This window comes from Falco rusticolus, chromosome 1, assembly GCF_015220075.1.
Source record: "Falco rusticolus isolate bFalRus1 chromosome 1, bFalRus1.pri, whole genome shotgun sequence".
Classification (NCBI taxonomy): Eukaryota; Metazoa; Chordata; class Aves; order Falconiformes; family Falconidae; genus Falco; species Falco rusticolus.
The window spans coordinates 66,752,443-66,780,361 of NC_051187.1; the positions used below are offsets into that span (position 1 = coordinate 66,752,443).

The following is a 27,919-nucleotide window of genomic DNA, read 5'->3' on the forward strand; positions in this document are numbered from 1 at the left end:
TTATAATTTCATTTATGATGTGCATTTATAGAAGGAAAAGATTTTTCTTTAATTGTGTGAAAGAGTGTACTGGTTTTGGCTACAAGCTATTATGAAGAAAATTACCTTTATCTCAGCCAAAACCAATACAAAAAAGTCACATAACTTCTCTTAAAAAAAAAAAAAAATCCTGAATGACCTCATAAAGGTCATAAAGGGGAATAAAACAGTCTTCAGAAATAATGTGAACTACTTACATGGATTACATTAAGGACTTTTACAGTTTCTTGCTGATAAATTTGAAATACAAATCCAATTTGAAATTTCAAACCAGAAGTTTACTTTTAAATTAATGAAACTCACCAAATTCTTACTAAGTTCCTCGTAAAAATAACACTGATGTAATTTACGCTGAATGAATGCATTCCTTCTGTGCTTATGGAAACTGATTTGCTATACGTTCTCAGATAATCTTCTTGTAATAAAATCTATGAAAAACAGACATCTCGTTTGCTTACTTAGACTTGCATCTTTCTTTTCCAGATGACACGAGAGCAGTATATATTAGCAACACAACAGAACAGCCTTCCAAGGACTGAACATCCTCAGTTTTACCCAGTAGGAATTTATGGATGGCGAAAGAGGTGCTTATACTTCTTTGTGCTTCTGTTGCTGGTTACCATGATTGTTAACATGGCAATGACAATATGGATTTTGAAGGTTATGAATTTCACAGTGGTAAGTATCGCTTTAACTTTATGCATCCTGATTCTTGAAGTAACCTTTTAATTTTGGATTAAACAGATTTTTTGTTTTGTTTTGTTTGCCCAACTAAAAGCATTTTGGTAACTATCCCAAGCATCTCTTGGTCTCGTCACCACTTACAGCAATCAGTTGTTTCTGTGTCTCTTCTGTATGGTATCTGTCTTAGGAGGAAACAGTGTTAGTTACATCCTAGGGTGGCTTTTTTAGTTCTTAGTATTTTTTCCAGTTTACTGACCATTTGGATGGTGTTTCCCCTAGAACTTAGACTAGTTGGTTTGAGATTGATAAGAGAGGGCAGGTGAGTATAAAAGCTGCATGCATTTGAGACAGCCTCCATGTGGAATCTTTACTAGCAACAAAGTGTTACTGAGTCTGCATTTCAGATGTACATCTGAAAATAAACACCTTAATTCAGTGGAAACAATGTTAACTTTCGAGCTCTTCCCAAAGCTTTGGTTGGATAAAGGTGGTAGGAGTGCTTACTAACTGGCAGTGGAGTAATGTCTTTTTGTATATCAAAAGGAAAGATAGAAGACACCACAATTTAAAAAAATGGTGGTGCTTCTAGGATCATTGCACTCGCTCTTTGATTTTGACCTTCATAAGACATATTTTGATGTAGTTAGTAATCCATTTATAATTTCTAGGGTCATAGCACATTTCTATTCTCCATTAGTTTATTGGAAATAATAATAAAAAACAGTCAACAAACCCAGCATTAAATATATGCGTAAAATTATATCTGCTAATGCTCTGCAATGCATAAGGTTATCTGAGGTCATTGCCTGGTGAGATGTATTGAGCAAATGAATTGTTACTTCTGAGTTGCTACTAGTGGATTAATACGGTGGATTCATATTTTGACCACTATATGACTTTAATATTCATGTACTGAAGACTTTGTTAGAAGTTTGGGGTGGTGGTGGTGCTTGGTTTTTGGAGTTTATTGTTTTTTGGGTTTTTTTTTTTGTGGGGTTTTGTGTGTGTGTTTGTTTGGGGTTTTCTTAGCAAAATGTGCTTGCAAAACAGGACATCCACAGACACTTTTTCTATTTGCATTAGAAGGGTATTTGTGCATACCTCTTGACTTCAGTAAAATGGTCTGCTATTATTCCACAGGAAAATTAAGCATGGAAATTTAAATAAGTTAAGAAGATGCTTTAAAAAGCACATAATTTTTCTCTGTGCAGAAGATTGCTTTGCAATAAAATATTTGAAACTACTGCTCCCATATCTAGGCAATGATTGACCTTCCATACTACAAGCTACTACAGCACTGTCCAGTTTGAAACTCTTACAGTTTGAACATAGAAACTTTTTAAAATAAAACTAGAAAAGAGATCTTGAAATATTTTTCTTTTCTGTGTGTCAAAGCTTTGTTAGAAAGTTAAACAATTGTGGTGAGTCACTAAATCGGTGCAGGAATCTAGTGCAGGAAACAACTGAATTGTTTCACAGTTGTGTTTGCTAGTTAGTGGATTGAAGACCTTGCTTCAGTAACTTGAGATGTATGTATCTGAAATAATTATGGAAACACTGACTTAACAGTTTCACAAAGATAATGTTTGAAATGTTACATGCTTGATTTATAAACTCATTATTTAATAATTATAGTTCAGAGATCACAAAGCTTATGTGCATCTTTAATAATCCTGAATTTGTTATAAATACAGATAAATGGTATGCCGCTGAATAGTGTGAGTTAATCTTTAACCCTTCTGTTACAGAATTAAAAATATTTTTTTATATTCAGATTTACCATAGTCATATATACCAGTAAGTGATTTGGAAAACAAAAATGGAACATATCACTCCTTTTTCATATGATAACCCCTCCAAAATATTGCATATACTTGGTAACACTGTTCATTTAGGAATATCATATACCACTTAAATACCTCATAAATTATCATTCCTACTTAGCTGTTTGTTATGAACAATCTGCAAAATTTTCCAAAGGATTTGGTACTTAAAAAGAATAACCAAAGCATTTTATTTAATGATCATACCACCACCACATCTTTCTTACTCAATTTTATACATAGTATATCCCTGTTGACATAAAATTACTGAACGTTATTCTTTTAATGGCAAAATATTTCATGCCTTTGTTTAATGACATACTCCTTCAGGACTGATTTGATTTTGTCTTCCAACTTTTATATAAATTTATAGAATGATAAGTGGTTAAACTGTTTCAGAAAATATAATCCATAGGCATAAAACTGTGGTTTATGACCTGAAACAGTATGTCCTAAAGTGCATACATTTGTTTTACAAAGAGACTGTTAAAAAATATAGTAATTAAATTATATTACAATAGGATATTTAATATTCTAAAGCCACATATAATAGATGTAGGCATATCATGTAACTTAAAGCTGAAAGAATGAAAAAAGTCTGTCAGTATTTACTTCTGCTTTTATAAGAACCATTATTTTAGATCATGTTCAAATTCATTTTGTTTATTATACACTGATGAATACCAGTTTTCTTCTGCAGATTGATTGAATGATAGTCTTCTACTTGGACTAGTTAATATTCACATTAGAGTCTCTGTATGGGTTCAAAAATTGATTGCTAGAAGATTGTCATATAAAAAACTCTGTAAAATCTTCATGCTTTTGTCCACACATGCACATTTGAGCACCAATAAGAAATTTGTATCAAGTCTGAAGGAGTCACATTCTTAGTGATGGATGTTGGAGAGTAATTTAGTTTATGAACCTAAACTTCATGTATTCAAAGAATGCAGCAGCTTTGAAGTATACATATATTTCGTCCATGCATGTGTATATATGTATAGATACATATAAACTAAGAAACTGTATATCTGGGTAGTGATAGGAAATCTGAAGTATAGCTAGAAACTTTTTGAAAAGGAAAATACTTTTATGAAACTGGTTTGAAGAGTATTTGCACAAGAGAGGAGTCTAGCCATGATAAAATAATTGTTGAAATTGAACTGCTTTGATGTTTTGACATTATTTTAAATTATGTGCTGTTTTAGCACAAGCCAACATTGAGCTTTTTATGAAAACAATAGTAATTTCACTGCTTCTAGGGGTTGTGAAGAGCCAGGGCATGGGTTCATCATTGCTGGCTGACAGCTGCAGCAATGTTAATTTGTATTAGCTGCTGACTTTCTATTTTTAACTGTGCAGCTGCAGCCACTGGCCAATTGGCATAATAAAAGCCTTTCTGAGTTCGATTTATGCATTCTCCAATTGGAAAAGTTTTTTGAATGTATTGACCTTGCCTGTTAAAATCATATTCTGAATGTGAGCTAGTTATCCCATGCTTGTTTATACAAAGAGAGGAGAAATAGGGTTGGCTATTCATCTTATATTAAGGCAACTAAAGTGAGTTGTCCTTAAGGAATGGATGTTGAATATCTCATCAAAGAAGTAATTAAAAAGGAAATATGGTTTATTTGCAATTGTGTAAAAACACAGTGTAGGCATGTTGTGCAAATCTCCTTTTATTAGATTAAGTAGTATAGCTGGGAAAAGTAGAGAAACTTTCAGGTATATAATCTATTCTTCCAGTGTACAATGTGAGAAATAATTTTGAAAGGTAAATAAAAATTACAAATAATTACCCTGGTATAATGTATATCAGACAGGCAAACCCAGAGGTAATTAGTATCTGTGTAGCAGATGGAATAGTAGATGGTAGAATCAGAGATGTAATAACCATTTTTTGAAAGACATTCCTTGATACCACTTGAACATTATTCTCTGATACAATTTTTATTTTGCATCATCTTTAAGATATTCTAAACTCAATAGAATTATGATTGTATATAATTTATTCTTCATATTCATGAATAAAGTACATTGACAGTTGGTTAATCTGATTACTTACTGTGTAAAAGAGATTTACTTTATATTTTTGTCACTAAACACATACCAGTGCAGAAATATGTGACTGCGAGTTTTCTGCAGGTTATTTCAAATTACAGCTTTAAAAGAGAAATTCAAAGTATTCCTCTTACCGCTGTGAAGTGACATTGCAAAGTGACACAGGGCGATCAGCATACAAACCTAAGTCCCCCCTCTTGGTGGGGGAGGCATTTGATATCAGTGCATTTATACATTTTCTAATATGTACACAGTTGGCATTGATATTTGAATTTACTTGACATTACGTTATTCCATTGCTTATTACATTACCTTGAAGTTTGGAGTTTACTAAAGCTGAAAATTGTAATGGTAGGAAAAATGCAAATGTGAACCCCTATAGTTTTTAGGATCTTTTTTGGGTTGGCCTGTGATTCAGCCACATATCCTAGGAAGTATCATATCAGCACTGAATTATTTTACCGGTTTTGGTTATATATCTGGTTTTGTGTGTCTCTGCTTTACCCTTAGGAATCAATGTATGAAAAGACTTATTTTTTTACCCCTAATGCAGTCTTCCAAATCAGGTATTTTCTCTTGCTATAGTTACTTGCAGTCTTGTAGTCAGTTTTGACTGCTGTCATTTCATGATGTTTTCTGTATTAATACATGTTAAACTCCCCTTGCCAGTAGTACCATGGGAATTACTTTTAAGATTAGGAATGAGACAGCTTATCATCTGGGTTGAGACAGCTATTCCTCAAGAGAACTTGTACTTCAATTTAGCTTGAAACATAAGCAGCAGTTTGAATTTCCTGGCTAGAATTCGTGTGCTTTGTGCTTACAATTGAACATATTCTGGTTGCTGGCTCCCTAGCTCCAGCTTCACTTTACTTGGACAGCAGGTAGTTTGCAAGATGGTTAAATGTCTGCCGAAAGATACACATGCCAACTAAAGATGATTTCTTTTTATGTGACAGCATATATAACAACACAGATATATGCAACCACTAACTCATCTCTGCATCTTTATAGATCGTCCTTATATTCCTTTAGGAGTTTGACTTTTAGAGTTAGAATCTTTCAGATCAGCAAAAACCTAAATCTGAAAAATAATATTTTATTAACATAGTTATAGAGACCAATAAACACAAGTTTATTTTCCTGGGTTTTGATTGAGAATGAGAAAAATATTTCTTATTTTTAATTTCCTGTGTTGTTGGGACACACACACATATTCTGATCTTAATATCCAATACAGAAAAATGCTTATAATTTTTTCAAAGTACAATTTGTTTATTAAAGCTATGATTTGATACTTAAGGCTTTAGTGGTACAGAACTAAAGCAGCTGTATTAAATACTTTTATCTAGACTTATAGCAAACTGTCTCGGCATGCTGTAAAATAAAAAAATAATTTATTTACAAAACTATACTGTAATACTCATCCATCGAACAAGCACAACAGTGATATGAGCCATCAGGTTTCTAAGATTCTTTGACCACCCAGGTCTCTCTGTTTGATGTTCGAAACAGTATTTGTTCTGTTATTAGTTCAGTTGGTTCTGCTGATCTATGCAATGAAGACAGTATTTGCCTATGGCAGCTAAAATCAGAAGTAAGAAAAACCTCTTTTCCATTTCTTAGCTAATTTTTGTAGCAGGCTGGCATTTGAAATTTATTAAGTTGTGTAATAGCTGTACTTATCTCTACTAAAAAATAATTTGGTTGTTTGGCAAACAGACAACTTTCATTTTAAAAAGGCAGCAGTTTGTTATTATGTTTTGAATAAATATTATCATGATTTAATAGTAGCAGTTGCTGGATACTTAATATGTTCTGCCGCACCTGCAGATTTCATTTATTTAAATGGCAATCATTTATTGTCAATGAGTTACTTTAAGCTGTAAATAATCTCATTTTAAAAACTTGTTCTCTTAACTAGATAGAGAACTATTTCTCTATATCCCTCAAATTTTTAGTTTTCAAGAACCTGATGTCCCATTTTGGGATGAATGCAAGAAAGCTTTTGTTTCCTTTTTGTTTGTTTTCTGTAGTGAGAGAGATCCAGTCCAGAGCAGGCAATATCATTAATTATTAATGATTAAGAGACTTAGTCAAGATATCGGAGACCAAGGTTCAAATTCATGAAGTCTCCAATATAGATCATGTCCCAGGTAAGTGTCCTACTCATAGGCTATTAGTCCTCCTCATTTCTGATGTTATGTTTCAATAGATCCGTGACCTGCATCTTACTATCTTTTAGTCTCAAACATTAGATATCCCTGTAATAAATTTTATTGAAAATTCCTATGAAATAGCTGTCTATTCCTCAATAATATTTTCTGCTCAGTTTATAATTCCTTTGAAAAAAAAAATGTTTAGAAAAATTTCAGCCAGCTAAAATGAGTATTAGAAAAGCATATATGTGTGCATACGCACATGTATACACACACATGTAATTGGCTGTATTCTCAGCTCCTTTTTATGCTGCACTGGAAAACAGAAACTTGTTTCTTGAATTAACCTGCCAACACCAGGCATGATTCAAAGACTTGTTCATAGCATGTCAGCAAAATAATCTTGTTACGCATTAATTCTACTTGTACTTTATCCCGTTTGTTAACACTCATGAAAAAGCACAACTTTGTTGAGTGGGAGGGTATTTTCAAATAATTTTGTCCTCTTTGATTTGGAGTGCAGTGGGTAGGAATGAATTGATTTATTCTTACTCTCTTTTAAGCATGTCACATAGTTTCTGTTCTCAGTACAATGAAGAATTCATTTTAAGTATTTCTAATACCATTCTTCTAAATCACTTTTTATCCCATTTTGTATATTTATCTCCTATATTGTATACCTTCTTTCCTAGCACTTATGGGAAGAAAAAAAAACAACAATCTGTCAGTGCAAGTATGGTGTAGGTTTACTTGACTGTATAGTAATTCATGTGCACAATCCTAATTAATTTCTGTAAATTTTCTGTTATCTCCTCTTCACCCCATCCCCAGTGAAAGGGAAAACATTAAAATCTGTCATGTCATAGTGGAAAGGCAACTAATCTAAAATACCAAGTTTGCAATCTCTTATTTGTTACATATACTCATGGCGAGAGTTTGCACAAACAATCAAGCCACTGTTACAGATATTTGGTTAGCTGTTTTATAGTACTAGGCATCTCATGCAAAGGCATCTTGTTAAAAAGTAGGAAGGTATTGTTTAAAACAGTGCTGTTTAATAACACTTCTTAGCAAATATGAATTGGCTTGATTTGATGTGCAGGTTACATGATTGGTTCTGGGTGGCTGAATGCAGAATTTAAATATTTTATTTTATTCCTGGGATATATATCTGTGCATTCTGCTGTTTATTGTTACAAATTATCTCTGGTGAAGAAAAAATGAAAAAAAATACATTTCTCATTTTTATATTTGTTTGGTCATGCAGATTTAATGGCAGGATACTGTTAAAGTTCCCAACAGAAAAAGGGAATAAATACTCTGCACCCTACATAACCTTGTAAAAATGTGATTAAATTCACTGCAGGAAAAAAAAAATAATTCTATTTATACCATAGTTTAAGCAATTTCAACCTGACCTTGCAGTGGCTTTAAAAAATTGTACTGTAGTATCCAGATTTTGAATACTTGGGGAAAACTGCCTATAATCAATGTTTACTTTGTAGACATGCATTGAGACCACAAAGAGGTATTTGCCTGTACAAGGTCACTGCTTGCTCATTTGTCTCATTGCTTCAGATGTGTTTTATGAAGCGTCAGGACTGATTTAGAATCAGCTTAAGGGACACAGATTTGTAACTTGTACCTTTATCCCATGTCATCAGTCCAGCATGCCACAGGTAGCTTGCCCTGTATTGCAAAATAAGTGTGGATGGCTACATCTTCTTCCACCATTCACTGCAGTGATTCTGATATGCATTAAACTATGAGTCATGCAATCTTTTGTTAAGAGTTTTAATGTTCAAAAAGAGTGCCAAATATGGCTATAGAAATTACAGAAGAGGGAAACAACAATTTCAATTCATTTGATAGGTAAAGTGACAATGAATATATATATATATATATATATATATATATATATATATATATATATATATATAGTTTGTGGAAGTTTACCTTTTATTAAATAATAATAATGTGTTTTAGCTGAGTGAACAAAGTTTACTAGATAACTTAATCACTGTGTAAATAGGCTGGAACAAGCATCCCAGAATTTTTTTCCAAATATTTGCTTTCATGAAACTTGAGTTAACTTAGTTTCCATTATTGGCTTTCAGATGTGTTCCCTTTCCATGTGTATTCTAGCATGACATTAATGTTTGTGGAAAGCAAGATTTTCAAAAGAATATTATACAAAAAAATATAGTGCTGAGTTCTTAAAGGTTTATCCAATAAACCAGTTCTGACACTTAAGTTTGTCAAATCACATAGCTTGAATAGCGGGTCCTTGAAAATAGTTCTTGATGTGCAATCTTTTTTAAGGGGGGAGAAGATGGGGAGCGGGGAGCAGGGAAGAAGAAAAAACTTAATTTTCTATATTAGGGTTTAAGAAAATATTCAGCAGAAAGTCATTACATGGAAAGAAAAGGCCAATACAACATGTTTGTCTCAAATAGGGCAACTAAAGCAGACTAAGTTCATTTTATAGTTCAGACCAAGCAGTAATGTTTTGTAATGTTATTCAGCATCAATTAGAAAGGTATCAAACCAATCTGATATTGAACAATCTTTAATTACTTAAAGGCACCAACAATCTATATAAATAAATAAATGTGTCATGGTTTCTTCTTTCCCTTCCATTAATGGGATGATTTATGTGGGTATAGAGTACAATAAAAAATTACCGTCTGTATTTGTAATCCTGTTTTTATTTGTACAGAACTTCCATCTTGAAATCAATACAAGTCTGTGTACAGGAGCAGAACGTGCTCATTTTAATCTAGCCTAAATTAGACCTAGTCCGTCTAGAAATAACAATAAGAAAGAAATCAGAGGGTAAGATAGAATATGTAGTGATAGGTATCTTACATGGCAGAGTTTTTCTTTTCCTCTTCTTTCTTATAAATCAGGATATTAGATGTGTGGTTGCAATTCCAGACAGGATTAGATGATGAAATCAAATGTTTTAAGCATGAATGATACAGAAGCAAAAACTTTTTAAATCAAAAACTGTAAATAAGATATTTATGTGGCCTGCAGGGGATGAGGAGAAAAAATTTTAAGACCTTTATGCAACAGGTGGAAGTGATGGGATATCTCATTTATGTCTGGTCATATTTTACTATACTGCTAGATCCAATTAAGGAAAAAAACCCTAGAAATGCAATTAAAGCAGAATATAAATGATATTGCCAGAGGCAATATAGAAATAGTAGAACCACCACAAAACAGAAGTGAATGTTACTAAACAATCCTAAAGCTCTTTGTAATATAAATTTAGCTGCCTTTTCTGGAAAAGCTTGGTTTAACAGAGCTTGTCTAAAAATTTCTTATTGCAGGCAATGAGGTGCATACCCTTTCTGTCACACCAGAGTCCATTATGGCAACAGTGTATTCAACCGAGCATCAACCCCTATAGATTCCGGAATTTTTTTTACTGTGCCATTCAGTTAGGTAAAACAAACTGTGCAGGGTCCCCTGTAAGATCTTGAGAGTTGCAAGTCTATTGCATCTTACAAAAAAAAAAAACAACAAACAAAAACAAAAAACAAAAAACACAAAACCCCAAACACACACACACACACAAAACACCTCAATCAGACACATATTTTAATATCTCTAATAATGAAATATGCATTTTTATGGTGCACAGTAAATCTATCTACACAGTAAAGCAATACCAAGAAATGGTTTCCCAGACAAAAACTTCTAGTTACTGTTTTTGCTGTTCATATTATTTTTAAAGCTCAGGTTTATAAAAGCAAGGATGCACATGCAAGAGGGTAACGAATTCCTGTCTACTTCAACAAAACCTAAATGAAATAAGTATAACAAAAACTAGTATAAATTAATATATATGAACTTTGATTGACTAATTCAGCTATTAATCAGCCTTTTTTTTTTTTTTTTCGTATACTGCAATGGCACAAGTCAATAAAAGGAAAAGGAGTTATTTCCATGGAATGAAAGTCAAAATTACTATCCTGCTCTCTGCTCAGTAGAAATAATATTTTAATACTAGTAGATGAAAGGAGATGTATAGATAGAAATAAAAAAGAAATATACTTCGTCATCTTCAAATCATGATTTTATGATGGTTTTTATAGAGATGGAGCCATTTCTTATTTCATTCATTGTCTTCAGGAATATACAATCCATTTGAGTCATCTTTCTGGGTCTGGGCATGCTACATAGAATCAGCAGATGAGACAGAAATCTGTGGTAGCTCTATGGCATGAACGTGCAGTCCAAAAGACACTTTTATTGGAAACAATTTTTGTCATGTTATATGTTAAGGCACATACTTTGATATTTTGATTTATTTACAAAAGTATTATGATAACTATTAAAAGACTTGTTCATTTTTACGGTAGTTAATTTAAAAAAAATGTATGATATGAATAGTTAATAAAAGTAAACTTGCCTGTGGGTTTGTTCTCAGGGCTGATTGATACAAGCTTATTTGTATATACGCATCCACAACTTTTTTTGGTTTGTTTTTTTTTTTTCCCCTCGGGGGATATGAACTGTTTACATTTTTATTTCCTGATGGTTTCATGTTGGTTTTGGCTCTTCCATAATTAAAATGCTAATTATGAAAAGAGAGGGATGATTTTTATGCTTATTTTTACAGTATCTTGCTTTCCATTTTAAATTTCATAAATTATTTGCAGTGTTTCAAATCACTTTATTACTTCACAATTAGCTTTAGAATTATTTTAACATCATCATTATCTTGAGTGTAGGTTTGAATATAGAATGCTTAAAGAGAAATAGCATTAATAAAAGTAAGAGGCATAAAATTTTGAAATTAAAGATGATATAAAATTACTCAAGCTAGAATCTAGTGTGAGTTAGCAACTACATCTTTATGGCACTTCTGAAGTTTTAACAGAAAGAACCTGAAATATAGACAGCCCCTGCTTTGCTGTTTTCCCTTTCAACCACTGGACTCAGAGATCATATTACTGTTACGTGTTTTGGAAAGTTTACTTACGTAAAGATACATTTTAGTGGGTATTGTCATTATTTCAGTTATGAATACTATATTGCTACTGCAATAACATTTAAAATTAATTGTTTCTATTTCTGTCATTTTGTAAAACAGCTCTGTTAAAGTGATCAGTGAAGGCTGGAGTTGGAAAGAATTAAAGCCTAAAAGCTTGCATCCTGAGCCTTTCTTACTGCATTTGAATATAAAGATAATCATATTGTGGAAACATACAGAGAATAAAACCCCGTAATATCTTTTCCTTTTTCCTGGCTTTACTGACAAATCCTATTAAGAGGATATGGAATGATTCTGTAGAGTCTTGTAAAAAGAATGCAATTGGATCTTTTTGTAGGTTTAGACCTGTTTTACTTCTTGAGAAATAGCTTATGATAGGCTCTTCATTTTTTATTTTTAGGGTGTTTTTATTGGGCCCATCAGGGAAGACCCTTGTAGGAAAGGGCTGAATGGGAGAACTATGCGTGTCCAAGTAATCAAGTAATCTCTGGTCAGGTTTCTTGTTTGATTTTGTTCTTTTGGTGCTGTGGGGGTGTGTACGTTGCATTTGTAAGGAAATTTGGTGTTTAAGTCAAACAGATGAAGTAGGTAGACTATTATAAATTGGGTAAATTTCTCTTTCTACAGTTGCCTTCAACTTAAACCATTGCCACGGCCCTTTAAAGTGAAAAGTCTACCCTTTCTCTGAAGAAACCATATCTACAGGATGTTACTAGGGAAATCCCTTTGTCTTGGTTCCAAAATGATCAAACTTTTGTAGTACCTAAGCAGGATCTGTTGGACAGTGAAAAAGGGCGAAGAGTATGGCAACAAAGATTCTGTGGCAGATATAAAAGTTTTGGGGAATATGCTTTCTATACTCTGATTATAGACATAGTGTTCTGATCTCTAATTCTTAATATGAACTGTGGAAAAATAAATATCCTGTTATGAATAGTTATCTGAGCTTTGGCCCACCTGTCAAAGGACTGTTACACTCCTGTTTTAAAATTTAATAAAGCTGTAACCTGTAGCTCGCTGAAGATTAACAAAGCATTTACTTTCAAGAAAATAAAATTCAATGGCAGGTGAAGGGTTTTATTACTTTTCACATTAAAAAATAATTTTTGCAGTCTGAAGGGAAATATTTATGGATTTTGGATTCATGCTGTGTGTCAATAAAATTACTTCAGATACCCTAAGGTTCAGGTGAAGCCTGAGTTGCTTATGTAAAGCAAGAGTACAACAAAATACCTGATAAGAATTTTTGATTGAATAAGCTTGTAAAGGGGAAACTGTTTTAAGAATTTAAAACATTCTTAAACCATTGTTTCAATGACAATGAAAATCAACATAGATTATAACATAGGATACAGTATCATCAGAGATCCTCAAAGGTATAAGCTCATCTGAAATATTCTGGCAGGCTACTATTTGTTTTTGTTGACAGAAGATCTAAGGAGTCCATCTGAGTAATTCAATCATATAACTATTTCACAATACTCTGTCCTAATTATCTAAAACTCATTGTTAGAGTATTGCTCAATATCCAATAAGCTCCCAATGTACAAATCATTTATTGAAACAAAAATGATGTCCCTAAATAATTTACGTCAAATAATTTGTCTGTTTTACAGAGAAATTTTCCAAAATTCTTACTTAACAGCTTTGTAGCCTACTGGGCAATAAAACCTCTGACTACCTGTAGTGTACTCTGAAAGTGAACAGAAGTATTTCTAGAAACTTTTTCACATTTTGATGTTGTATTTTTGTGGTGTATCACTTAGTATTTTTCTTATACACATAACCTAAAAAAGTCAAGTTTCAAGTTAGCAGTTAATGGCTTGGTTTTCAAAAGTATTTGGAAGTCAGTCTTGATTATATGTTGTTTTAAAAACATATTCCTGCACAATTTTTTGCCTGTTATTGTAAAAATGCCCTTCTGGAGTTGTTATATGTGAAATATTTCTTTTCCGATCATTAGGGTCCTCACAGTATTTTTAGTGTGTAATATGCACAGTATGCTGGGTGGACTCTTGAAAATAACAATTTTGAAGAGGTTTTTTCCTTCACATTTACAGATGTAATTATATTTGTATTGGTTGTATAACTCCTGAAAAAAATTTCAAAGTCTCTAACGCCTGTCTTGGCTAGAAAACATCAGTCAGTTGATGAACAATTTCTGCCTTTGACAAGATAATACCTTAGGCAACACATTTTTACACTTACATGAAGGTTTCAAGCAAAATTTTAGATATGTTCTTTTATAAATAGTTTGTTTTCAGTTTACTAATATGGATTAAACCCACTTGAAATTATTAAATATACACACATACACATATACCTAGGTTAATTTCTGTGCTTATTCTCAGGTGTCTCTCTCCCTGTCCCTCTAAAATCGACAAGGAAGAGGCCACTATATGGGCAACTCCAATCACTTTGATTTACCTTTTTTCTTGCTTAATTGTTCTTTATTAGAAGTTATAGAAGCAAAAGTGTGGTTCGGCTGTCTCTGTCTTTTTGGAATTCATTATGGGTCTATCACATTCTGGTCTATAACTACTGTATGTGTGCATGCACGCCCTTAGTGTTTTCATATGTGTGTATGAAACATATATGTGTATTTACACAGGTATGTATGTGAATAGTAGACAGTCTTGTGCTGGTTTCATTTTTATACAGATCTGTTGATTCTCCTCTGATCTTGGTCAAGTCAGCATGCAAGCCTGGATTTCCACAAGCTTGTCCATACATTTGGAATTGAATATAGAAACATATCATGAGAATTTTAATTGACTTTGCCTATGTGATTGGGATTTATTAATCTATTTGAAAGAAAGCATCATCACAGAATACTGGAATATTTTCAATAGTTAATTTTGAAACTACCAATACCTGAAAAAAAACCCTCCATTATTTTTTATATAGAATAGCAGGTTTTATTCAGCTATCAACCAAAGGAAATTAAAAAGGCAATCACCTCTGATCCAGTTTAAAGGTATGTTGTCAGTATTACTGAGGTATGACTCGGTCATTTTCCAAAACTACCTAGAAACTAAAAAACACTCAGTATAAGAGGCAAAATAAACTTTCCAATCTAAACGTAATATAAGTTGAATACAGAAAAGTCTTGGATATTTTCAATTTATTTTTTTTCATTTGACAAAAAATGTCTTTCTATTAAGTGTTCCATCTTTGTCCTGTTATTTATTAGATTAATTTCCTTGGAAAGGAAAACAAATTTATATCCCAGTATAGCGGTAACCTTCTAAGGTCTATCAAATTCTTAAAAGTACATAAGTCAGTAAAACATCTTGAATATTCAAGGAATGACATAGTAATATCAAATATTTTTCCTTTTTTTCCACTTGTATAAGTATTAACTAAATTTCCTATTTTCCCCCAGTCCATGGTCTTGATCAATATCACCTATTTCCATGTGGTTATCAGCATGAAGGACTTATGTTGATATTACTTTGTCTGTTACTTGTAGTCATATAGTAGTGAAGAGCATGAGGACAGAAATTCAAGAAATAAAATAGTTTAACTATTGTAATTTTATGTGAGTGGAACTATTCGTTTAGCTTAACTTCAGATTTTGTTGTATACATATCCTCCATGCTGCAAAATGAAAGTAAAAGGGTGTGCAGGAAAGGCATGTATTGTAGAGGAAAGACAAAATGGAAGGGAGAAGGGAAGACTGACCTAATGTGGTAAAAATTATGAAATTGAAAAAGAATTATGAGATCAAAAACTTGAAATAAAGTAAAAAAAGCACCATTTATGTTTCATATATAAAAGGTTTCTTAACTAATAAGATTTAATAGCCTCAGGCAGCAATATGTTTCAAAATGAAAAACAAGACATACTTTTTAGACCACTAAAATTAAAATGGTGACAGTCCTGGCAGATATGATATACTGTAAAGAAGTATTCTCATCTTCTGAGTAAATCATTGGACAAGGATAATGAAAATTGGAGTTTGGTTTTTACTACACTTTGTAGTTGTCTAGCTGTGAGTATTAATGATTTATTACTTCAAAATGGAAGTTATTGGAAAACCCACTTGAATATTTAAAAACTAGGTAATAAAATCAACATGAACATATGTTACTAGAATTTTACAACTGAAGAAATATATGACCCAATGGATCAATTAAAGTACCTGTGGGTTTGGCAGCTAGTAGAGGTAATAAATGCAAGATGTCTTGACTACAATGTAATGACCGAGTGTATTTTGATCTGGGGAGGGTGATCATTTAATTCTTATGCATCTTAGTTCTCTGCTCTTTCATGCAGTTTGAGTAAAAAGAGAATGTCCTTTGGTGAGGTAGAATAAGCATTTTTGGCTATTAAGAAGGTTGAATTTTGAATGATAAAGTGCTTATCTTGAATACTGGCAACAAGCTGTCTTGGCTTTCAAAAAGTACTTGATTCTTGATTTTATTTAATGGATTTTGTCATGCTCTTTAGTCATACACTATGTTTAAATAAATAAACATTGTAATTAAAAAAGCTTTTCTGATAATAATCAATGAAATTATGGAAACAAGATTTTTAATATATAGTTTTGGAAAGGAAAGAAAAATAAATGGGAATCAAAAGAAAAATTATGGGAGAGAACAAGCAATAAAAAAAACAAAACCCAGAAAAAGACAGCTTTAAAACCAGGGCAAAACCAGTAACTGCACTCCTTATTTGTACAAAGTGTCTAAAGTAGGACTATGCCAAGTTTTACTAGCGCAAAGAGGTAGTCTGAGATATACTTAAAACTGGGTTCTTGAAATGGTTCTGGGATTTTATTCACACAGAACTATACTGATTATACTTTTTTATCTTTCATTGGATATAGGCTCTTGGTTCAGCTTTCTCTGAAAGTCTCCGCTAGAGGAAATACAAGTCTGTTCTTGTCTGTTATGATTACCTTTCATGTCACTGTAAGAAAAATTCTAGCAGATTTAGCAATGCCAGTAAAGTGTTATTTACTTGGGTGTGAGTTTTCACAGTGCTACTATAGATGCCTGTATGTAAGTGTTAGGAGAGAAGCATTAAGTACATGGCACATTCATTTTTATATGATTTATAGGTTTAAGCGTATCTTGAAATATTTAAGTATGCTAAAAGTGCTTGAAGTATCTAGACGCTATTCATTAGTTGTTCCTTTATTACTTTGCCCAATTAATGAAGGACTATAAATTTTATATTAATTTAGAAATGCATTTGGCCTCTATAACCATTATGATCTTCCATGGTGTGATGGTGACATAAAATAAACACAATTGCTGGATGCCTGAATGATTTTAGAAATATTTATTGCCTACAATAAAACTGTCTCTAAACTCTATAATGATACTATAAAAATTACAGTACCAAGAAAGAAAGGTCTTCAGTAAGAACTGTTTCAGGCTGATAGGAAGGCAGAACAGAAAGGAGGAGAGCACAGGCTGAGTCTTGAAAATGAGGAATGATTTTAAAGGAAGAAAAGAAAGGAAAAGGAAGAAAAGAGAGAAAAGAAGAAAATATCTCTTCAATACAAATTAAGTTGATCTGAGGCTCATTAGCCAGGTATAGCTAGCTAAACAAGCTCTGAGGAAAATAATCGGTGAGGCAAAACACAAGTAAAAGTTGATGGATTAGCATAGAATTATCGATGCTGACAGCCCTATGTTTTCCAGCAAAGCATTTGTCTGAAGTTAGGAGCAGATGCTGAACAATATGGCACATCTGATTTCATGCTGCTCATGCAAGCTGACCCCTGGCATTCTGTGAGATATCAAAAGATTTCTGAAATTTCAGTCAGCAGGAACAGTGGACATGTAGGTTGATGGCTCACATCAGGTGTGTGTCTTGCCTTTCAGCAAGTTGATGATCATGGATTCAAAATAAAATCTAAGGTTCAGTAGAGAACACTTGAAATGCTAGTTGTATAATAAAGTTGCTGCTTTTTAAGATGTGTTGCATAACCTGTAGTAATTTATTCCCCTCTTCATTTGATTATTCAGGGCAGAAACTATTATTGCAAGTTACTCTTACCATTGAGAATTAATTTCAACAAAACAACTTGTAATGCACAGTTTAGGAAAGGATATACAGAAGTAAATTGCTAGGTAGCTAGACTTCCATTTATTACTTGAAGCACTATTTTTTTTAATTGTACAGGAAAAATTAATCCAAATAAAGCTCTAATTTAATTTAGAACTCAAATAACTGTTCTCTCTCAGTAATTTAAATGTTGTTTCTTAACATTTATATACTGTTCCTTAATCAAATCCAGTGTGTTTTAGAATCTAGCAGAGACATTTGTCTCTAGCTGCTTTCTCACTTGCACTTTGCTACAGATATGAAGAAAAGGATTTAAGATAGTCATCAGGGAATTATTCAAAACCTGTGTTACTCCATGGCCTTCACTAAGACTAACTTTGTTGGGATAAACTACTTGATGACATATTTATTGCATATCAGAGCCAAGTGCAGTATCTTATCTCTGATAACAGCAAATAGTGCATGTGTAGGAAAGAATGCAGACCAGAGTAAGTGAGTAGTAGTGCTTCCCCAGTGCTCTTCCACGTTATAGATTCAAGGTTTGGAGACCTTGAGTGCTAGGTGACAGCATTACATTAACAGGCAGTAGATGGAGTTGGGGAAGAACAACAACAGTTTAACACCATTACCCATAGTGGTATAGAATGCAGACAAAATTGGCTCTAACCCATTGCTTTACAAAATTTAGCTTGCTTGGATCCTGAAATGTGCAAAATATAGGAGGAAAAGGAAAAAAATAACATGCCTGGAAAAGTGGGGCATTTTTGTTCTGGCAGACAAATACCAAGAGGGTAAACCATCCTTCAGTGTATGTCAATCACCCCTGCTCCCGCCTTCAGATAATGCTACAAGTACTTTATAAATAGGACAGGAATACCAAAATGCATGCTTCAGTAAGGTTTCAGCTGGCTCATAAATATGACTGTGGTTTTCTTCTGGAAAGTGCCATGCCACTTTTTGTGATACAGTACAATATTATAATCAATATCAAAATGAAAATTCTGGTTTTCAAAGAGTCAAATCAAATAATCAAAATCATCAAAGTCAAAATTCTACCTGCATTTATAAAATTATGGTTTATGAGATTAAGATTTTATGCAACTCTGTAAGAATCAGAACTGAACTCAAATTCTAGATCAGAAAACTTCTTTTGATATTGAGAATTTAAATGAAAGAGGTAGCAATTGCCTAAGATACTGTGTTTCATTTAGTTTTTCTAAAACTGTGACTGAGATCTTCAAGGTAGTATTGGTCATCCCAGAGTACTGTACTCACAAAACTAGACAAAGTATTCATGGGGAAGATCTGTTGGCTTGGACCACCTTCTTTCTTAATGTGAACAATACGATTATATTTCATAGCAGGATTCTAGAATAGCATTTTTGCTTTATAATAGCAATGGAATGGAACAGTTTTTTAATACTCAAGGACATACTATGAAGCTTGTAATCATTTGATTCTTTCGACACAAACTCCAGAATGTATTCACCTTCAATTGATTAAAAAGCTTGCTTTTATTTTCTGAAGTGATAAGCTTTTACATATAGGTGCCATTAAAATGTCATAGAGATATTCATTGCCTGAAAAAGCTAGATTGAAAATTTTATTAATTTTCTAATCAAGTAAAAAAAAACCTCCAAAAACTAATAAAGATATAATGTATAACATCATATCAAATAACACAGGATATAATCAAAACCATAAGCAAATACAACAATTTTCCTGAACAGTTATTGACAAAAAGAAACCAACCTAGTGAACATCTAATGCTGGACAATTTTATAGAAAATATTTATTGTTTAAAAAAAACCAAAAACAACTTTCAGAATATTCTTAGTACTGTTGTAGGAAAAAACTGTGTGTGATAGTAGATGATGACAAAGCTGGGAAAGGCATTTTCAGTGTTGTAGAATTGACTGCTTTAATGTTAGGCTTTCCTTACAAAGGTGGTTTATTCCTACAGTGCTCTATGGCACTCAAGGACATACAGTATTTATTACACTATAAAGCAGCACAGAGAGGAAACAGCAGGAGTTGCCTACAAAACTGTGTTTGTTGTTAATATTGTGATATTTCAGTTAAATCCATGAGCTAGGTGAAAAGACTTCTTGGGCTGTCAATCCAGTTATCCAGAGCAGCAACCTAGGATGGAAGACAGGAGCCACGAAACAGGTCACCAGGAGAATGGGAGCTCTTTAGAAGTGAAGGAGATAGTAGATGAAGAGTCAGGCCAGTGGTGTTAGCTTTCATTTTTTTCATTTTCCAATATATTTATAACATTTTTTTTTAAAAATAGACTAAACCAACATTATTGTTGTGGGCAATGGTTTGTTTGAACTTCTGAGCTAACCATATATTAAACAAGGAAGAAAAACCTGGCAAATAGTAAATGTAATATGTATTATTATATTTAATAAGTATGTACATATTAATTAATATATATATAATAATATGTATGCCAAATAGTAAAGTAAATGAAATATCTGATGTTTTTCTACATACAGTGTGTGATTGTTAAGTCCATATTGCAGTACTGATTCCTATGAAACAAAGATACTGATCTTATATTATAGGGAATATATTTCTGTGTTTATAACTGTGGAACTGGTTGGCCAATTCCAAGGACTATTCACAAAAACAAGAATGTGTGCAAATAAGGAGCTCTACAGACAAGAGACCTTATAAATATCTTAAGTAAAGGGAAGGCATTACCTGACAGATCTTACTTTAAGAGATAGGAAAGAATTAACTTTGGAGAAAGTCCTTCTATATGTTTGAACAACATGGAAGAGCTTCAGTTACACACAACACTGCTCATGTCTCTCTTAGTACCAAAATCGATCATGAGTGAGACACAGGCTGCAGGGTACCTGATATTACTAATGCAATACTTGAATAATTATTTGGGTTTCTATTTTCTTCATTCACATTGCTCTGTCATCACTGTATATAGAAGATTCCTTGACTTCCACTTACTTGCAGAACCTCTCACCACTTCTCTGAAGCAGAAATACAACTAGGACTCAAGGGTAAACTCTTTCAAGAACAACAACAAACCAACCTGAAAAAAAATAAACAAAAAGACACTGATCTTTCTAGTGTCAGTGAATTCATATAAATTGAGATACACTGAAGGTTTCCAGAGAGAAAGAGGGCAAGAAAACCAAAACAACCCTCTTCTCCATTGTTAACAGCTTCAGAGGAGTTAGTTTAATGAATATTCATTCTAAAAATTTGTAGCTTGACTGCCCTTCAGATATAATTTGTTTGTGTTCATAGAACTCATACAAATAAAGAGAGTTCCGACACCTCCATTTTTGATGTGAAATGCAGACATAGGCTCAGTGCCACAGGTCACCACAAGATAATTTGTTATGAAATAGCAACTGACTGAACAACAGTCTCCCATACTTCTTGGTAGAGTCTCAGTGGACTACCTGTCTTCTAAAAACTAGGTTCAGGTTCAAATATATTTATCCTTTCTCATTTTTGTTTTGGATAATTTTCAAGATAAGATTCTAAGTAAAGAAAAACCAAACTATAAGCTTTAAGTGTAGGTTTTTTGTTTGGTTTTTTTTAAGATGTTATTTATGAGGATCTTTGTAGATATGTGAGAATCTATGCCTCAACCCTGAACTGCGATGCAAGTTAACAAGTTAGACTCCAGGGAAGCCTGAAAAGGAAAACTAGGGATTCATATTTGTTTGAGAGTTGTTTTTGTTGTTGTTTTGGTTTGTTTCATTCCTAACTTCAAATAATATTATGATGCAGAGATAATATTATTAAGTACAGAGAAATGAAGGGTTGCAATATCATAAAGATATTAAGATACTGCCAATTGGCAAAATTCAATTTGCATCAACTGTTAAACATGTGTTGATCAGGAGTATATGTCTGCGAGTAAGAGACATGCTCAGATATAGGTCCTCTAGACATTTTCCCTAGCAGAGTATTGGAATTGAAAGTAATCATAGCTAATCTGCCCCAGAATCAGAAGGTTAGGTCAGAAAGATGAGCTGGAATCAAGGTTCTGTGCCTTGGCTGGGAAGAGACCTGCAGCAGTGGTGCTGGAACTGGGAGAGATTGTTATTGCTTGATTTGATTTTTCTGAAAAGCAGATTGACAGAATTTCAGCATGGTTGGGGACGAAAATTCAGAGACTGATTTCTCGGACAAAGACTTAGTCTGTTTGCAATACATCATATGCTTTTCCTTCCTCCAATAGCTTCATTGGGTTTTGCACTGTGCTACTAAGCATTTTCTTCAAGATAATAGACACAAATATTTATGAATCTTGAAATATAAGAGTAGGAGTAAGACTCTTTGTCATCTTTCCTGAAGCTGAGAGTTAATTTTCACTGAGGTAGTCTGAGAGAAATTGTCAGTCGATACTCAGTGAAGTGTTACTATTCTGTATGTTCTATGTTAACCATACGGAAGAATAATTAGTGAGTAGATGATGGGTTCAGTTTCATGTCAGTAAGAACTGTGGGGGATAATGAGAAACTGCAGGTGAATTAAGCACACTAGAGTGTGGAATATCACAACTGTGGATATAATTTCACATGCATAAATGTGTAACAAGCATGTACTGACAGCTGCTTAGACTCAGTAATAGGGTTTTTCTTGATTCTTTCAGAACTAATATGTTGAACATATATTACAGCTGAGTCAATATACATATCTGTTACATGTTTCCAATGTAAGTGAAATGTATTTTTTGACATATAGGAGGCAGCAGATCTCTCCTCTGAATCTGAGTAATCCTTTTAGCCTGTGATACATCTACAGAACATGGCCTGATTGACCCCTTCTGCCCTTTACATGTTTTTCTGCCCTTTACACATGTTTCTGCATGTGAGAAGAAACCTTCAACATTAAAATTACTACTAAGTAGTTACAGCCTGATCTCTTCCTAACCCTGTTCTGCTGTACTTGCCCCTGCGAAGCAGCTGGACAGAACTGAGTCTAAATATATAGATAGATTCTTACCTGCAAGAACACAATCTGCAATACTCATTTCAACAGACTTCACAATGATTTTAATATACCACTATGTATATAGGAAGTACTATAGCCTTTCTCCTTGTGAAGTTTCTAACAGCTTAGGAGAGCTTTTGTTAACAAAAGTAGTTTGGCACTTTTGATTCTGTACTTTAATAACACATTATTGGGGGTGCATGAGCATGGTGATAAAAAAATCCTTTCTGTTAATGGGAAAACTGGTTCATATTAAGTATGTTACACTTATGAAAGTGTCTATTCCCTCCCCGCCCCCCAATAGTTATGTCTGGGATTTGAGGACATTGAAAATCAGATTATTTGAGGCACTCTTTTGTCATAGCGCCCTTTAACACTGTGATCAAATAAATTTCCACTCACTAGCGGAGTGCAAGTAGTCTAAAGGGGAAAAAAAAGTTTACTCAGGTGGTTTTCAAATTTACTAGAGCCTCTTCTTGTGGAATAGTTGTCCCTAGCAATCAAAAGGTGTTAAAAAAAAGTATATTAATCATATAATATTAATCAGGCAAAACTGTTCTGTTTTTAATTCAAATCACTCGACATCTGCTGTTTTTATGCTCCATTTTCTTTGTGTTGAAGTGAGACAATGACAGGTACTTTTGGTGGCAAAAATTCATTTTTTAGACTATGGATTATAACATACCTTGTCCTTAGGCTGTTAGTTGGCTAAAGATACATTGCAAAATAGTTGTTAATTTTCTAATGGAAGAAAGGAAATGTCTCAACAAGGAAAATATATCTTCCCATTGTACAGGGAGAATATTGTGTAAATAATGCTGTCCTTATACACATACTAGAGAATGTAAAATACATTGTACAGTTACTGCAGAGAAGGTTTGTTTATCAGATCAGATAATCTCCATGTTTCAAAATAAATTCATATAGACAATAAAGAACAGAAAATGTCAGTGAATAATGGGAAAATATCTGTCCTAAAGCAGTTTTTCCAGTTCTGATCTAATTTCTAATCCCGAATTCTGAAGGGAAACTTGCAAAATATCTTCAGCAAATAAATCTTGGAACTAAAACTAGCAGCACCAAATGATACAGCAAGGATTAACTCAGTGAAAATACTGGGTTTATGACACATTATAATTTTCCTCACACCTGTCTTTTAGATCACGCTTAATTTTCCATAGGTAATAACTACATTTCTTTCTCTTGCAGTTCCTCCAGAGCTAATGATGTATTCCCTTGCTAATACCTCTTCCTCTCCACAGGTGCTAACCATCTCTGTCTCTCACATTATCTAGATGATTAACATAATTAAGTTAGAGTCAAAGCAATTGTACTCAATTTGTATTTGCTCCTGGTTCAGTGTGAGTTCTGTTCAGTATGTGAGTACATCCCTTTTACTATGCCAGTTGGGGTAATAAGTGATATTACTTTTTTCCTGTATCTTTGCCTTCTGCTTTCCAGTAGTTACTTCTGATATTTTTTGTATGTCATGAGGGGAGGGTGGTGAGATGATGATCTACATAAATCTTCATTAAACCTGTCAAATTATCAGAATGTAAACACAGGAGAGCACCAGAAAAGGTTTGGTAGCAATACCAGCTTGTGAAATTTCTGTCCAAACTTTGTAGTCATCACCCTTTTAGTCATTACAGTTCAATATTTGTATCACTAGATGGCTGAAATAACCCATTAAAAAAAAAAAAAAAAGGCACTCTAGCTAGTGATACAGTTTACAGGGGAGCATGGCTGATGGAGGTGAGCTGTGGTGAGCTGGGGGGGGGGGATATGTAGATGAACCATCAGGAAAGTTAGCACCTCAGGCTGCCTGTATTGCTTTGAATCTGGTTCTTGCTGAACTGCAATCAGTTGTTCTCGGGGGGGGGGGGGGGGGGGGAGCTACTTACAGTAAGATCTAGGAAAACCAGACCTGTTAAAAAGCAGCATCACTTTTATAAGAACAGATTTCTGCTTTCTTGGGGGGATTTCATATCAAGTTGGTCATAGAAGTCTCCCTATGTCATTACTATTCTGTCTTACTAGATGAAAAAAATAGTCTCATGTTCCAGCACATAAACAAATGGTGTTTAATTCGCAGCTTTCTTATATTAACAATAATTTAGTTAAATGAATGTTTTATTTTATATTTTCCTATTTTAATGATTTTTTTCACACTGTACTGTAACTTTATGTGCTCTTTTCTGATTTCTTGTGAGCAAGACTATCCAACTTTATTTACCAGCTGTTAAGTTTATAGCAAGAAAACCCAAAGATTAATGAGATTACAGTAAAGGAATGGAAAGGTGAGGCTGTCAGAAAACTAGAAGAGCATTTAGAAAGTGTCAGCAAGGAATGCAGCAAAAAGGATTTGTTACATGATCGTGTTGAACAGAAACCTCACCGAGTCGTGGGTTCATCTCTGCTGCTATGGAAACTGTTTTCTGGGTAGTCATAGAATCAATGCACTGAAGTGGTTACAAGCAGGGAAGGATGTGAAATACAATGTGAAACTTTTTTTTGAAATACTGATAAATGTCTAGACAGACAAAAATGTGTTTCAATAAATGAGTACATAGTAAAATATTTTGAGATTTTAATAAACTTCTCTTGTTCCCCACTGAAAAGAAAATGAACTTTTCATTATTTTTAAGAACTACCTAGTAGTCTGACACTGATAATGTAATTATAGGATGTAGGAGACAAAGTTCAAAGGAGGTAATATGGCAGCTTGACCATGTTTGATCATGCATTCCAGTATTTCTGAAGAAATCTCTCTAAATTAGAAGTCAGCACAGCTGATGGGGAGGTACCCTGTGAATTGGTATTTTCACTTAAGAGGTTTATTACTTGAAAATGTTCCAATTACCTGAATAATGACAACTAATGTATCTGAGTACTTCTTGAGATTACATCCATGGAACACATAATTAATTTCACAATTTTCTTTGTGAGAATTTGTCATTGTTTTCTTTAGTTTGAAGCACAGAAAAGCTCCCCATAGTAAATCCTCAGCTATGAATCGATGACAGATTTGGTTTTGTTGTTTGTTTGTTTTTAATGAGAGATCCTGCATGTAACATTGATTACAATTTTTAGTTGCTGTTTTATGAATTATCTACATGTAGTCTATTTTGGTAGTGACAATGACCTGCTAATAGCTGTATGTACTCAAATATGAAGTCGCCAAATATATCTTAAAAAATTAACCAAACCACTTTTACAATAGCAAACTACAGGCAAGGTTCAAATACTTTCTGTTCACTGGGAAGGCATAATACCAAAATTAAAAATTTTTAAATTGGCATATAGGTGAAGAGACTGCCTTGATCAGTTACTTATTCATCAAGTGTTCATTTGGATATGTGAGCACAGTCCTGCAAAAATGACCACTCCAGCTCTTCTCTTGTGTTCTCTTGCTAGTGTAATCAGCATATTTGGCTTGTCATCGCATTTGAGGAGTACTGGCAGTTGGGATTGGGGCTGTGTCAGAACTCTCAGTGGTCATGGGTTATTTTATCAAGTCAACTTTTCTCTCAGGGCTGCAGCCTGAGGCTGGATGAAGTCATGCCTTCTTAGACACTTATAAACCTCTTGTTCTTTTGATTTTTAAAACAAGCTTCTGCATTTACCCTAGTGCCAGGACAGAAAATTTTCAGCAGCAATACCATTTTCATATATTCTTTCATCTCTTCCACTACACATTTCTGTCCCTTCAACACAATAGACTAGTTAAGCAGTTCTGGTGTAAAATGTCTTGGGTTTTTTTCATGTTGGGGCACAGAATCAAGGATGGTACGGAACTATAAGGAAAACTAAGTATTTTCACGTTTGTATATGTGTAAATTTCTATATATATGTGTGTGTGTGTATATTTTTTTTTTTTTTTCCTTCAGCCTGTCAGTTCATTTTCCCCATGGTAAAAGACTGGGAGAGAAAAATAGAAGGAACTGGGAAAACTGCTGCTGCAGATTTCATGTTGTGAGACCACAACTTGAGCCACTGTAAGCCGGTGCTGCATGCAGCTACTGTTGATCAGACTGTCTGCTACTACGGTTGTCTTCCAGCTCTCATGCATTCTTCTCCCTCTTTCTCCCATTTGATTTTGTAGAGTCTGACAGAGACCTTGGTGAGGGGTTTTTTTTGCGTGCACCCTTGAGTCAAATAATAATTTGGAATTGTGGATAGATGACAGGGTTTGTCTGTGGCCATCGCACCTATATGAAAAGATCTCACGATTACAGTCAGTGCTTGTATGATGGGTAATTTATACCTTTGTTTGGAGGACATATATTTTAAAATCTGAGAGTAAAATAAGCTATTGCAAACTTAATAGAAGCTTTACAAAAAGGCCTCAGCTCCAGCTTTTATTCATATCTTCTGTCAGTTTTACAAAACCCAGAATCTTCAATTTGGTGATATTGAATAGCTAGTTCACATCTCCTGTACCTAGTATTAAGTTACATTATTTGCAAGTTAATAAGGATAGAGTGTACATTTAGAAGGACAGGATTTAGCACCATATATTTCATTAGAGATCTTGCCTTCCCTACAGTGTGTTAAGGTGTTCCTATTTAAATGAAAACCCCACAAAAGCCTGCCACAGGAGACTATTAACAACACAGTTGTGAACTCAGGAACACTTGACAAAGAAGCAATAACTTTACTGTAGGTAAATAAGGGAGAATCAGAAGCAGCAACTCTAATTATCTCAGTCTGGGTATGAGAAGACATTAATAAGATATTGTTTTTATTATCTGCATCAGAACTGAAGTAGTAGAGATTGAAACAAGTCTTGAGATAACTGCACAGCAGCTGGAACTAGATAGGGCAGGCCTATTGCAAAGTATCCTAAGATATTTTGAAAAATAATAATGTATTAGTAGATCTATTTGGTACTTGTATATGAAAAGATAATTGCAAGTGATTTAAAATACCAATAACACAAACTGTTACTGAGATACAGTATCATTGGTTGAGTGATGGATAGATAAAATTATTTCTGAAACAAAGTCAGTTCTAATTGGGCAAAAACTTTTAGCAGACAAGTAGGTATCGTACAGGTAGTGTATAACGTAGCTTTACCAAATATTATTTCTATAGAAACACATATGAATTAAGCTGTTTGAAAAAGAAATACATTTAATGTA

The 27,919-nt window shown here is 33.5% G+C and overlaps 1 protein-coding gene across 2 annotated transcripts in view; it reads left to right on the forward strand.

Moving 5' to 3' along the window:
- Positions 1-522: 522 nt before the first annotated feature.
- Positions 523-27,919, forward strand: part of SGCZ (sarcoglycan zeta) — a 222,905-nt gene continuing 195,508 nt past the window's right edge. For both annotated transcript variants that reach the window (XM_037400821.1, XM_037400828.1), the window contains exon 1: positions 523-717. In XM_037400821.1, coding sequence (XP_037256718.1) covers positions 523-717 — 195 coding nt within the window. The remainder of the gene's footprint in view (positions 718-27,919) is intronic.